The 13,889-nt window shown below is 50.9% G+C and overlaps 1 protein-coding gene across 48 annotated transcripts in view; it reads left to right on the top strand.

The window, feature by feature from the left end:
* The window catches only part of CLASP2 (cytoplasmic linker associated protein 2), a 1,795,600-nt gene that overhangs the window by 974,322 nt on the left and 807,389 nt on the right, over positions 1 to 13,889 (top strand). For 37 of the 48 annotated variants that reach the window (XM_086964693.1, XM_086964709.1, XM_086964696.1 and 34 more), the window contains one exon: positions 2,237 to 2,254. The exons of the other annotated variants lie outside the window; for them this stretch is intronic. In XM_086964693.1, coding sequence (XP_086820819.1) covers positions 2,237 to 2,254 — 18 coding nt within the window. The remainder of the gene's footprint in view (positions 1 to 2,236; positions 2,255 to 13,889) is intronic. 48 annotated transcript variants of the gene reach the window in all.

The following is a 13,889-nucleotide window of genomic DNA, read 5'->3' as shown; positions in this document are numbered from 1 at the left end:
GATCTTGTTGACAGTGAAAGCGCCGCTGACAGTCTGATCCATGGATTCAGGAGTTTAGTGCATCCTGCGGAGGCTCCAAGAGAATCTCGGTGTCAGGCAGACATGCCTCTTTATCCATCCTGTAATTGTTAAAATTGCAGTTAAATCCCCTCAGCCAAAGCTGGCAGAGTCTCTGCCTCGTAAAAGGAGACCTGCGTTTGAGGAAGAAACAGTTGCTGAAGGCCACCCTCCTTCCCTGTAACTAGCCACAAGTCTGATACGACAAGTTTTTCTTAGCAATGCTCCACAGACATGCTTAAATCTGCTCCTGAGACATTTAACTTAGCAGTATCAATGAGTAAAAGTAACACCCAGGATTGAACAAAAAAAGTAGAAACCCTCACCTACTGACCTTGTGTGTATATCCGGTGCCACTTTTCTCGTCATTCCCTAGTGGTTCACAATGCCCGCAACAGGGACTTTACTCAGGCTACAAGCAGTGCCCCATTGTCTGACAAAAAAAGCAAGAAAATAGTAATGAGCAAGAGGTTAGCTTTAGGGGAAATTGACCCATAGCAAGCAGCCAACTCTGTCAGGCTTCTCTCCTGATAAGACAGGTCCCTATGGCAGAAGCTGCAGTTGTCCTTAAAGCACCATCTTGCGGAGTTAGGAAGAGGGGGGAGGAAATAGTATGAAAGGGAAAGACCATCTCTTTACTCCAAAAGTTGTTGAACTCTCAATACCGCAGACACAGCCTCTTGAGGCATTGACACTAGTGTCCTACTCAGATGCCACACCTGGCTCCCACATCTCTGGGTTTAAATCAGAGGTCCAGCAGCATTTGATGGAAAACACTACGTTTGGCCCTAGGTTGATGAAATCCCGAAAAATGTCAAAACCGGCACAGTGATTGTGAAATATGAGTGCCCTACAAACTGCAAATGTTAGTTCCTTTCAGAGCCAGTATAAGAGAGGAGACGAGCACTTACCACAATCAGTGACAGTCTTGAGAAAAACAGCAGCTGTTCTTCTAGCAGGCAGGAAGGATGTTACACCAGAGATGCCTACAGGGGTAACAACAAGGGCAGGGGTAGAGGTGGCTCCGGTAAAGTGGTCTCCACCTTAAAACACTGACTTATCCTCTTCCTCTGATCACTGGCCACCTGTCCCAATGGGAGGAAATAATGTCAGATCAGTAGGTTTTAGGGTTGGTTTGCCATGGCTACTGCCTAGAACTAATCACAACCCCTCCCAACATGCCCTGGCATACTCCTCCTCAGCAGGGAACACCTTTGCCTCCTAGAGGAGTAGGGACAAGCACTCCTTCAGGAAGGGGTTATAGAGAGAGTGCATCCACTACATCAGAGCAAGGGCTTCACGTTCTTTACTTCCTCATTCCAAAGAAGGATGGCTTCCTCAGTCCTGGATTTAAGCTAGACCATCTCACGCTGAGCTAAAGCTAGACCAGACATCCAGACCTCAGACTGCTCAACGTAGATATCTGGCACCTGTAATATCCCAGTCGCTGACCTATGTAAAGCAGTCACCTGGTCAATCCCACACACTCTACCAATCAATGTTGTGTGTACATATTAGCCCGCTTGCAGGCTATGGTTGGTCAGACAATCTTAGGAACTTTGTTTCAAACATCTGCGTCATTCACAAGCTAGCCAACCCTTATGGAGGTTACTGCTTTTCTGTCTGTACAAGGCAGATGTAGCTATAGTATGCTACAATTGTAAAATGTTGCTTACCTTATAAGCATTTGTTCATAGCGTGTAAGTGCTGTAGATTCAGATGCCCTACCCTCATCCCTCTGCAAGTCTGAATTTGTTGCAAATGTCTACTTTGACTACACATTGTTGCGGTATTTGTACTGACATCCTTCTTACAGCATCTGTGTTGCTCCCTACCTGTGTGCATGTCTGTCTCCGTCTAGTGTCCATTTAGGTCTCCTTGCTCGAGTAACACATAATTGCTCGAATCAGGAGTATAATGCATTTGAAATATGTAATAACGATCCAACCTGTTTTGATAGAACTCCAACATTCCAAACAGTTATTTGTTTAACTGCATTGTCCTAGTTGTTATTCATTATTAGACAAAGAACATTTGTATTTTCCCAAAGACTGATTTAAATTCTGTATTTCTACTTTAGGGGTATTTTATCCCTGTGTTTCACATGAAAATAATTTGAACACAAGAAAGCCTTGGGCGTAAGATCATTATGTATTTCATTATTTTTTTTCTTATTTAGGAACAGCTTCTGAAGACGGTAAGAATATCTTTCGATAGAGTCTAAAATACATTCATAGCATAGTCCTGTTGGAATTCTGCATTACTTCTCATTTCAAATTTTGCCTGAACATTTCTCTTGCACGCATTTGTTGTCTTGTGCTGGCATCCATGTTTTTTCAAAGTATTAGATATTTATGCTACAAAAATGCTGCATTGCAATCTTCTGCCGGAAATTACGTTCTTGTGCACAGAGTTTGCATATTGTAGTTAAGATCTCTGCAGCTTTCTTTTCAAAGAGGTACTTAATTATTTTCAGTATTGTGTGCAGAATGCCTACAGGAGTAGCATCAATCTCTTATTTAGAGCTACCTTCTCAAGTAGATTAATGTCCTATTTTAATGTTTTTTGTTTTTCTAATACATTATTTTCTCATTCTTTACTGTGCATTTCTAAATTAATATTGCTTTGTTCATAACTTACATGTAAACTTTCTGATTATTATTCCAAGTTATTTTGCTGCAGCAAACACGCTTACTTAACATTACCTTGTTTTGCTTCACTTACTGAAATAAAACCGTGCTGGCTCTTTGAAAGAGTACGCTAAATATGGAATGTTTTATGGAATGTTTTATAATGCCAGTGCATTTGTTTTGTAGCCAGTGCTTAAAGTAGGGAAATACTGTTAAGATCTTATTATACTACCAGATATTGACTTTAATAGAACAGCACTGGGGCTTGTCTGAAGTTGGCTATTGTTTCCAGAAAGCAATTACTTTTTCTCCATTGAACTCAGTGTTTCTATGGTACTCTTAGAGTGTCAAAAACATTTTATAAAATTAAAATGCCAGTTTTTGCATGCTGCCATCCTACAAACTCTATTAACCCCCTGCTACCATGACACTAATCCCCAAGCAAAATCGTTGCTTTTGTGTTAGGTGATGTAGGTGTTGCTGGATGTACAAGGCTCCATGGCCTTCTCGGCCCGGTGCTAGGTGCAGCGGTAACCAAGAGAGCTTAGTATATGTGCCCGCAACCTGACTATCCAGTCCAGCTTGAGCCCTAATGCCCACCGCTGAGATCTAAGACCACACCCAGACTGACTACAGCTCAACTCCCATCACACTCCCTTACAAGTAAGCTCCATGGTAGCATGAGACTGGCAATTCCATTACTGGGTTCACCAAAAATTTTGCTCAACTGTAACTCTAAGCCCCCAAACCACTGACACCACCTCACTACTGCCTGACATCAGTCTAAAACTGACAACTCCTGCCACTTCCGAATGCTAGGAGACGAATATGCCCTTGAGTGGTGATAACCTCTACCAGCTGGACGGCGAGCGTCTCTTTATAAACGCTTGATTGCATCAATAGGCATTGAGCCTTCAAACAGATGAAGGACACAAGTACCAGTTACCACCTACAAATAGGGGGTTACTGTGACACTTTTCATAACAAGATGCAATACCTGTGTGGATTATATTCGTTGCAGGATACTAAAGCACCTTGAAGAAAGAAGTTAAGAGAGAGGGAGGTGTTACCTTTCCACACGCCCCTGACCTGAGGAACTACTTATTCCTTGTTTTAATTCGCAGCTGTTCACATATACTTGAATTCCAGCTGTTCTCATTGCAGCTGTTTTCACCTGACCTTCAGGAAACTACAGTTTCATATAAGAACTCCTTGAACAGGTGTTTCACTTATTATTTAAGGCATACAAAAAATGAGATCATATGCAGTTTCAACTTTTCATCTAATTGACCTGACTTAAAATAGGCAACATACTTCACTGAGAACATGCAAGTAGTCCGCTTGCAACAGATAGCAGCCCAAATCACACAGCTGAGCACATGCTTGACCTTATTTTAATGTGCAAAATAGGTGACTAATACAGTGGTACATCCGCAGACATGATCACACCAATGATTATCTCGACTAACCTAACATTTCCCTTGCACATCCATCACTTTCAACCTTTGCTCTATCCCCAATCCTTTAAAGGCACTTAAAAATATATATCCTTTTGCTAGTTTGTGAGTCAACATACACTGCAGCAAAACCCCTACAAGTCATCACTTCATCCCTAGTGATCAACTCATACCTTAACGTTTCAGCTACCTTAGATACTTTTGCTTTTGTAAAATGTTGTAAACCCAAGCAAGGCATTAAAGAACATAATCACAACCTTCAAATATTTAGAGACTGGCAAAATGTTTAGCTTGGCGTCTAAAAGTAATTTCACACTGAAACATGGACCAATCCTCACCTCCCGCATGTTAAATGCCTTTCTTTAGTCAGCAATCGTACTAAAACGTCAAACACACTGCTATCGCTCCACTCTTGAAAAAGTCAAATGCAGACTAAAACTGGGAAAAGGAGATGGTGAAACAGCTCAAGCAGCTAATTGAAATAAATCCCCTCCTCCATAACTACCAATCTGGGATTAAATCTAGGAGTTGTTCCCTGCCATCCTCGGATCAGATGACTAGGTCCTCGAAGAACTGCCAGAATTGCCCAGGCCTTTGCGACATTCTACCAAAATGTCTCTGCCCGATTTCCAGCCCCTCCAGCAGAGACAGAGAACTCCATGTTCGAGGCACGTGAGCTGTAGATCAAATGCTTTGCATACTCCTGCCATCTAGTGTTGGGTCCGGATGTTTGCAAGTTGTTTTTCTTCTCAGGTGACTCCTCCTTTCAGTGATAGTGCACGTGGGCATCGACTCCATTGTTAGATTGTTTTTTTCCGCCATCGGGTTCAGGCGCGAATTGCTGCACTCCGGTTTGACACCTTTTCTTCGGTTTCCCTTGGTGCGCAAGACACTCCCCCTCAACGGCTTTGTTTTTGATTGCGTAATCCCATTCTGGGTGTATCATATTTACTTAAAAAACCCTTGTTTGATGGGGTAGATTGTGAAAGGCCGTCTGGCCTACCAGCGTCAGTCCGCTTCGCAGCCGATGGAATAGACTCCATTTAAATTCTGCCCTTGGTGCCACGCGAAGTATCCGCGCATCGACTCACACAAAGTGTACAAACTGTGCTTGTCTCCGGAGCACAGAGAACAGGACTGGGATGCGTGTAAGGCTTTCCAATTGAAAAAGAGGTTGCGCGACCTTCGGACTCAACGTTGCGACGTGCAGAGCCAACACACAAGTTCCATTTTGGACCTCTTCGGAGAGGATTCGGAGCAAGTGGCCAGAGATGCCATGGGAGCCGAGGAGGAACAAGACGCAATAACCAATCTCCATCTCTGACTACGGCTCCGATGGGGACGACGACATCCCGCAAGGGCAGCGTCCCGTGAGTACAGTCCCTCACTTGCCCCAAAGTCGACCTCAGCCCAAAAAGGCGGCTCTGGTCCAATCCCCGCCTCCAGGGCACAGTCAGCATCGAGAACATGTTTCAGATGCCCGCCCTCTGGCTCGGCCCCAAAACACATCCGAAAGCCTTACGGCTCCGAGCAGAGCTGTTCGAAAACGGCTATGAGTTGAAACCTTCTGGATCAAAGTCGAATACAGGCTCTGCCCCATCGACACCCAAAACGCTTTCGGATCCAAACTCCTCGGCACCCAAAATGCTAGCATCCAAACCACCGGCACCAAAAAGTTCGGCACCAAAACAAACAGATGTGCAGATTCCATCTAAAGAACAACATTTCGATGCTCCTATTTCCAAACTGGATCCCAAACAAAAAGAGCTATATATTCACCCAACTACTTGACATATCTCCACAAAACTGACAATAAAACGGAAACCCGAAACAGAAGAGGCCTACCACATTCCCTTAAAATGGAAAAATGTTGGTACTAATCCTTCTCCTCTACCCTATCCATCTCCTCCTTCTCCTCAGTTTCAACGTTTAATGATTTCACCTGAACACTCACTACCACATACACCTGAAGATCAGGGTGATGGGGGCTGGTGACAATGAACCAAAACCCCCAGACACCTGGACAGATTATACACCAATTCCCCCACAGGGAATGATCCTGACCTTTACCCTACCATGCCCTCTCCACTGGACGACAGTGTAGGTTATATAGAACTGCTGGGTAGAGCTGCCAACTACCATGGAGTCCATCTCCATAAGGAATCCCTAGAAGAGGATTTTCTTTTCCAGACCCTTAGTGGCACAAAAAGGTCCTCACACACATTTCCCATGCTCAAGGGTATGATCAGGCATGTGAGCGATATTTTTAATGACCCTGTAAGGGCCCATATCCTTACCCCTATGGTAGATAAGAAATATAAGCCAGCACCATCTGATTTAGCATACATAAAGGACCAATTTCTATTGGATTCCTTAGTGGTGTCCAACGCACGCATGAGGGGGCAATTCACAAACAGGAGATGCTCTACCCCCAGATAAAGAATCTAAGCTGATTGACGCTTTGGGGAAATGGGAAGCCTCTCATGCTGCAAACTTCTGGTGCATCTCCAATACACAAGCGCTGCTAGGTAGATACGACAGGGCGCATTGGGATGAGATGGAGCAGTTGTTCCAATTTTTACCTGATGAGCACAAGTTCAAAGAGCAAGACCTAGTGCAGGAGTGACAGCTCATTTCTAATAATTCAGTCAGGTGCGAGCTAGATGCTGCAGACACTGCTGCTAGAGCTCTGAACACCAGCGTCCTTTTAAGAAAGCATGCCTGGCTTCATATTTCAGGATTCAAACTAGAAGTTCAGACTTCTGTCCTGAACATTCCATTCAATAAGGAACACCTATTTGATCCTGTGAGAGATTCATCATTGGAAAAAATGAAAACAGACAGGGAAGTAGTCAAATCCATGGGAGCCCTTCTACCGCGGAGGATCTAAAAGTACCTCCTCAGACACTACTACCACCACGTATAAAGGCAACAATCAACCTCTGCCTCTAAGGGTTACTTCAGATGCGGTTACAGAGGCAACAATGGCAAAGGTAGAGGTTAAAATACACGTGCCTCCCCCTCCAACACCAAACAGTGACTTCCCTACACTACCCCGACCATCTAACACCTGTTGGGGGCGTCGTTTACTTTTTCTACCCGTCTGGCAAGCCATAACTACAGACAAATGGGTTCTTGAGATTGTCCGTTCTGGTAACTGCCTTGAATTTACCAACAATTCACCAAACATTTCCCCAAGGTCACACAACCTCTCACTGGATCACCTACACCTCCTCAAAAAGAGGTTTAGTCTCTCCTTCTGAAAGGGGCTAAGGAGCCCGTACCACTACAATACCAAGGGTCGGGCGTATACCCTTTTACTTTCTAATACCCAAAAAGTATGGTTCACTCTGAGCAATTTTGGACCTCAGAGAATTAAATCTTTACATACAGTCAGACCATTTTCACATGGTTACACTTCAACAAGTACTACCACTCCTAAAACAGGGTGACTCTCTGTCTACTCTAGCCTTAAAGGACACCTATTTTCATATTCCAATACCTCCCACTCATCGCAAATTTCTCCAATATGTGATAGCGGGCCAACATTACCAGTTTGGGGGACTCCCCTTCGGATTCACCACTGCTCCCAGCGTCTTCGCAAAGTGTCTGGCAGTAGTCGCTACTCATCTGAGATGACAACACATTCATGTCTTCCCCTACTTGGACTACTGGCTCAACAAAGCCAGTTGGTATCCAAAATGTCACCAACACACTTACAGAACGCTATTGTTACAGAACAGATACATCAACTGGGGTTCACAGTCAATGTGCTAAAATCACATCTCCACCCTTCCAATACTCAAAACTACCTAGGAGCCCCATTAGATACTCAAAAGGCTTTCCCAACGCAGCCAGAATTCGCAACATTCAGGTGCTAGTTCTCCAGTTTCAGACCAATCACTCGCTTCCAGCTCAAGTGTAAATGCAACTACTGGGAATGGTGGCATCTTGCATTATGATCGTACCCCATGCCAGGCTTCACATGCTCCCCCTACAAGAATGCTTAGCTAGTCAATGGAACCAATCACAGGGTCTTTTAACTGATCTAGTGTTGATAAGCGGCCGTACTCATCGCTCTCTGCAGTGGTGGAACACACAAAATGTATCAAAAAGATGGCCCTTTATAGACCCAATTCCACAGACCATGCTAACAGCGGACGCGTCCCTCGATGGCTGTGGGGGGCTCATCTTCAGCACCAAACAGTGCAAAGTCTGTGGAACCAACAGCAAAAATCGCTGCACATCAACCATCTGATAGAGCTGTCTAGCCGCAGATTCCTTAACTTAGAATATCCCCAGGCGTCTGAATGAATCTGGAAAACTTTCTGCAGCACCTCTGCGTGCCGGGAGGCGGTGCCGCCCGACTCCGCCCTGACGTCGTCCACGGACATGATGTCAGCGGAGCCATATATGCCCCTTCCGGCGCGCTGACGTCAGTTTTCTTCTTTTCAGCGTCCGATTGCAGATCATGGAAAACCAGCAGTTCCTTGGCCTGGTTTTGGGCCTTCTCAACACCCTCGGTGTCGTGGGAATAGTGTGCAATGCCTTCCGGCTTTTTAAAGCTTGCGAAGCCTGTGCGCGTCAGATGTCTGGCAAAGACCCTCACCTTATCTGTATGTGGTGCCTTGTCGTCCACCATGTCTCCAAAGAGTGCGATGCCTGTCAGCGGATAAAGCCCAAGTTCCTAAGAGAGCGCCGTATGAAACTGCTGGAGGCACGGATGTCCGGTCCAACTCCCTCCCGTCTCTGTGCTTCGTTCCCGAGGTCACTCCCGCAACTGCCATGTGAAAACAGATAAGCGTAAGCACAGGCGTCGCCTGCGGAGGTCTTCGTCCAATGTCCGTGACGCTGCCGCAAATTCCTCTCGTGCTGTGCCAGGTACGGGCGCACGTTTGCCACATCCTCCGTACCCTCCCTTTCCAGGAGTTGGTACCCAAATGAAGGCGTATTCTAAGGCACTCCAGGCTTTCTTTGAGTCTCCACCTTTCTCTGGCTCGCCTTCGGGTCCCACAGAGGCAGCAGGCACTCATGCCGGGTCCTCGTCTGCGGACGTTTCCCTGGCACCGGCTGTGTGCGTCAACTCCGATTCTGGAGCAGACGCGACACCAACAAGCCCGGGCCCAGCCGTTATTACCTCCCACCAGGTTGTCTAGGTGGCTGGACGAATGTGGTCGCAGGTTTTTCGCCTCTGCCAGCGCAGGCATCCGGGCATTAAATATGGCCTGTGTATTTGCACGTGCATCCTCAACTCTTTGGGACAGTGGAGAACCTTCTCTCTTCCATTCCGGAAGGACCTCGGACAGAATTGCTTAGTCTAATACTGCATGGCAGGGGAATGGCACAATTCTCCCTTATGTCTTCCTTTGATGCGACTGACTCTATGGGACAGGTTCTTGCTCGCGCTGTGGCTGTACGCCGCCATGCTTGGCGACAGTCGCTTCCCAGATCATATTCGGATGCCCTCAGAGATCTGTCGTTCAATGGGGTAGATCTTTTTGACCACCTCGTGGATTCTGCGGTCTCCCATCTCTTGTCCGGGTTGCAGTGATATCTGAAAGAGACATGTTAGTGATAGATTCCTTACCTTAGAATAACCCCAGGTGTCAGACTGGATCCGGAAAATTTTTGCGTAGCAGTACCCTTGCGCGTCGGCAGGCGTCGTCTGCGGCTCCGCGTCCGTCGTCGGCGTCGTGGGCGCCGTGATGACGTCGTCGGAGTATATAGACGCCGCCTCCGCGTGCTGACGTCAGTTCTTCTTTTTTCCGCGCCAGCCAGGGCAGATCTGGACAAAGCAGTTCCCTGGTCATTTTTTGAATAACTTTTTGGATCTTTTTGTTCTCTTTCGAAGTCTTCACGACTCCGACGGTGCCGTTAGGGATGCCCGGATTCAAGCACTGCGGCGGTTGCGAACGACTCATGTCGGTTACGGATCCGCACCGACTGTTCCTGACGTGTTTGGGCGTCGACCATGACGACGAGGCCTGCTCCGACTGTCGGGCCCTCTCGAGGAAGGCCAGGCGGGAGCGGTCCCGCAGGCGACTCGAGATCCGCCAGTCGGCCCCGCGCCGTGTGAGGTCCCGGTCCCGGTCCCACGGGAGGTCGAGGGACAGGTCGCGGGGGCGGAGCCGTCACAGCTCCGGGAGTCGGCGCCACTCCTCCGGGTCCAAGTCGTCAGGTAAGAAGCATAAGAAGTCGAAGAGGCATCATCGCTCTTCCGACTCCCCCCGACGCTCGCGCGATGCGGCCGGGGGTTCGGGTGACACCGCCCACGCGGCTCCTCAGGAGTCGCGGGCGCCGCGTTCGGCTCCATACCCCCCGGTCCCTGGGCTGAACGCGACGCCGGAGGAGATAGAGTGCTTCCTCATGGCCATGAGGTCCCTTTCTTCTCCGACGGGTTCCGCGGCGCCTTCGGGCCCAGCGAACCCGTCTGGGGGCCCTAGTGGGTCGGGTTCAACCCCGACGCCGTCGGGTGCTTCGGCCTCGACGCCGCCGGCGTCTTCGACGCCGGCGCCGCAGCTCTGCGATCCCGACGCCGCCGCTGCACTCAGGCTCGGCGCCGCAGGGTTCGGCGGCCCCGGCGTCGTCGGTGCCTTCGGGTCCGACGCCGCAGGGTGCCGTTCGGCCCTCGTCGGGCGATGGAGCGTCCCCGGTGGACCTTACGACCCCCCCCGGGGTCGGTCCATGTGGTGTCCCCGCTGGCGTCGGTCCCGGCCGACGCCGCCCCCAATACCTCCTCTCTATGGGTCCCGACGTCGGGACGGCGCCAGTCGGCGCCGATCCCGACGCCGTTCGGGGATTTCTATCCCTACGAACCATCCTCATTCGCTAACGACCCTGAGTCTCAGGAGATGAGGGAAGAGGAGGACTGGGAGGGGTCTGAGGACCCTCTGGCAAGGGAATGTCAGTCTAGCATGGACTGGACAGGAGACCTTGGGGAGGCCAGTGGCCTGGACACCTCTCCAGACACTGGATTCGTCTCTCCCCCCTCCGTGGCATCGGAGGAAGGCGCAACGTATAGTGTGGTGTTGATGAGGGCTGCTAAGGCCTTGGGCCTTGAGCTCCCCGTCGCGGCCGTGAGGACTAACCTCCTCACAGAGGTCCTTAAACCGCAGTCATGCTCCATGGAGCCAATGCTGCCGTTTAATGAGGCCTTGTCGGACGTTCTGTTGGGCACTTGGTCCAGGCCCGCTACAGGTTCGCCTGTAGATAGGAACGTGGCCAGACGCCACCGCCCGGCTCCGGGCGACCCATGTTTCCTGTCCACCCACCCCACCCCCGAGAGTCTGGTTATCCAGGCCTCTAACTCCCAGACCGCCTTCCCGTCAGCGCCCCCTGATCGGGAATCCAAGAGGTACGAGGCCTTTGGCAAAAAGGTCTTCTCGCCCCTTAGCTGTGGACTGCGGTCTTCCAACACCGCATGCCTCTTGGGCCGTTACACCCATTCTATATGGGAAACGGTGGCGGAATTGCTGCCAGAGTGTCCGTTGGAGGTACGGGCCAAACTCCGCCAAGCCCTGGTGGAGGGCCGGGACGCAGCGAAATATTCGATCAGGTGCGGACTGGACACCACTGACTCGCTGGGCAGAGCGATGGCTACGACGGTGGCGATTCGACGCCACGCCTGGCTTAGGTCCGCCAACTTCTCGGCTGATGTCCAGAATACCCTCATGGACATGCCGTTCGATGGCCGTCGCCTCTTTGGCGACAAGGCAGACCACGCGCTCGAGCGCTTTAAGGACTCCAGGGCTACGGCCAAGTCCTTGGGCCTCTCGGCCCCGCGCCAGCAAGTGGCTGCTTTTCGCTCCTTTCGTGGCCACGGAAGGGGCGTCCCCACGCGTGCCGCCAGCCACTCGCCGCAAACTGTCGTCCAACGCGGCGGCGGCCGTGGAAACCGCCGTGGAGGCGGTCGGGGAGGCAAGCGGAACCAGTCCACACCTGCCCCCGCAGCATCCGCCTCTAAACCCTCCTAGTCCGTGCTTTTCGGCCCATGTGACGCCAGTGGGAGGCAGGGTTCGCCATCACCACTCTCACTGGCGCGCAGTCACTTCGGACAGGTGGGTGCTGCAGATCGTCCGAAGGGGCTACTCCCTCCCCTTCGAGACGACCCCTCAAGCCATGCCACCGCAACACCACCGCGTATCGGGGGATCATTTGCGGCAGGAGGAAGTTTCGGCCCTCTTGGCCAAGGGGGCCATCGAGCGCGTTCCTGGGCCAGAAGTAGGACGTGGTTGCTACTCCCACTACTTCCTGGTACCCAAGAAGGGCAAAGGGGGCCTACGCCCTATCTTGGATCTGAGGAACGTCAACGGCTTCCTCCGGAAGGAGAAATTCAAAATGCTGACACTGGCTCAGGTCTTGGCTGCCCTAGACCCAGGAGACTGGATGGTAGCGTTGGACTTGCAGGATGCGTATTTCCACATCCCCGTCCTGCTGGCCCACCGGCGTTACCTGCGGTTCACGGTAGGCCACGAGCATTTTCAGTTTACCGTGCTCCCCTTCGGCCTTACCAGCGCCCCACGGGTGTTCACGAAGGTGATGGCGGTGGTCGCAGCTCACCTGCGCAGGTTAGGGGTTTCAGTCTTCCCCTACCTAGACGACTGGTTGTTGAAGGCGGGCTCGCCCCAGGCAGTCGTCAACCACCTCCAGACTACGGCGGATCTCCTGCACAGGCTGGGATTTTCCATCAATGTGCCGAAGTCACACCTGTGCCCCTCTCAGAAGCTCCTTTTCATCGGAGCGGTTCTCGACTCGGCGCAGTTTCGGGTTTACCCGCCCGAACAGCGAGTCCGGGATATACAGGCCCTGATTCCGATCTTCAGGCCGTTATCCCGGGTTTCGGTCAGGTTGACGCTGCGGCTTCTGGGGCTGATGGCCTCCTGCATCCTTCTGGTGCATCACGCTCGGTGGCGGATGCGGGCTCTGCAGTGGGACCTGAAGTCTCAGTGGGCCCAGCACCGGGGCAACCTTTCCGACCATGTCCTGATCTCGGAGGGCACTGCGAGACAGCTGCAGTGGTGGCTCACGGACCGCGATTGGGTCAACTGCAGATCCCTCTCCCTTCCCCAACCGGAGCACGTAGTTGTGACGGACGCGTCCCTCCAGGGCTGGGGTGGCCACTTGGGAGAGGCGGAGATCAGAGGACTCTGGTCTCCGGCGGAATCCCGGCTCCATATCAATCTGTTGGAGCTGCGGGCGATTCGTCTGGCACTGAAAGCATTCCTCCCGTCTGTCCGAGGGAGTGCAGTACAGGTGTTCACGGACAACACCACCGCCATGTGGTACTGCAACAAACAGGGCGGTGTGGGGTCGTGGACCCTCTGCCAGGAGGCTCTGCGCCTCTGGCAGTGGCTGGAACATCAGGGCGTGACTCTGGTGGTTCAACACCTGGCAGGTTCTCTGAACGCCAGGGCGGACGAACTCAGCCGTCGGTGCTCGATGGATCACGAATGGCGTCTGAACTCGGACGTGGCGCAAGGCCTCTTTCTGCGTTGGGGAGAGCCTTGGTTAGATCTATTTGCCACCGAAGAGAACGCGCAATGTCATCAGTTCTGCGCGTTGGAATTTCCAAGGCGGCACTCGCTCGGAGACGCTTTTCGTCGCGAGTGGAGCTGCGGTCTGTTGTACGCCTTTCCGCCTATACCTCTTCTGCCCAGAGTGCTGAAGAAGATCAAGCGCGACCGGGCACAAGTCATCCTTGTGGCTCCGGACTGGGCACGAAGGTACTGGTATCCCGAGCTACTCA

Source organism: Lissotriton vulgaris, chromosome 4_1 (genome assembly GCF_964263255.1).
Source record: "Lissotriton vulgaris chromosome 4_1, aLisVul1.2, whole genome shotgun sequence".
Classification (NCBI taxonomy): Eukaryota; Metazoa; Chordata; class Amphibia; order Caudata; family Salamandridae; genus Lissotriton; species Lissotriton vulgaris.
The sequence above is the reverse complement of the archived record's forward strand: the minus strand, read 5'-3'. Positions and strand labels throughout refer to the sequence as shown.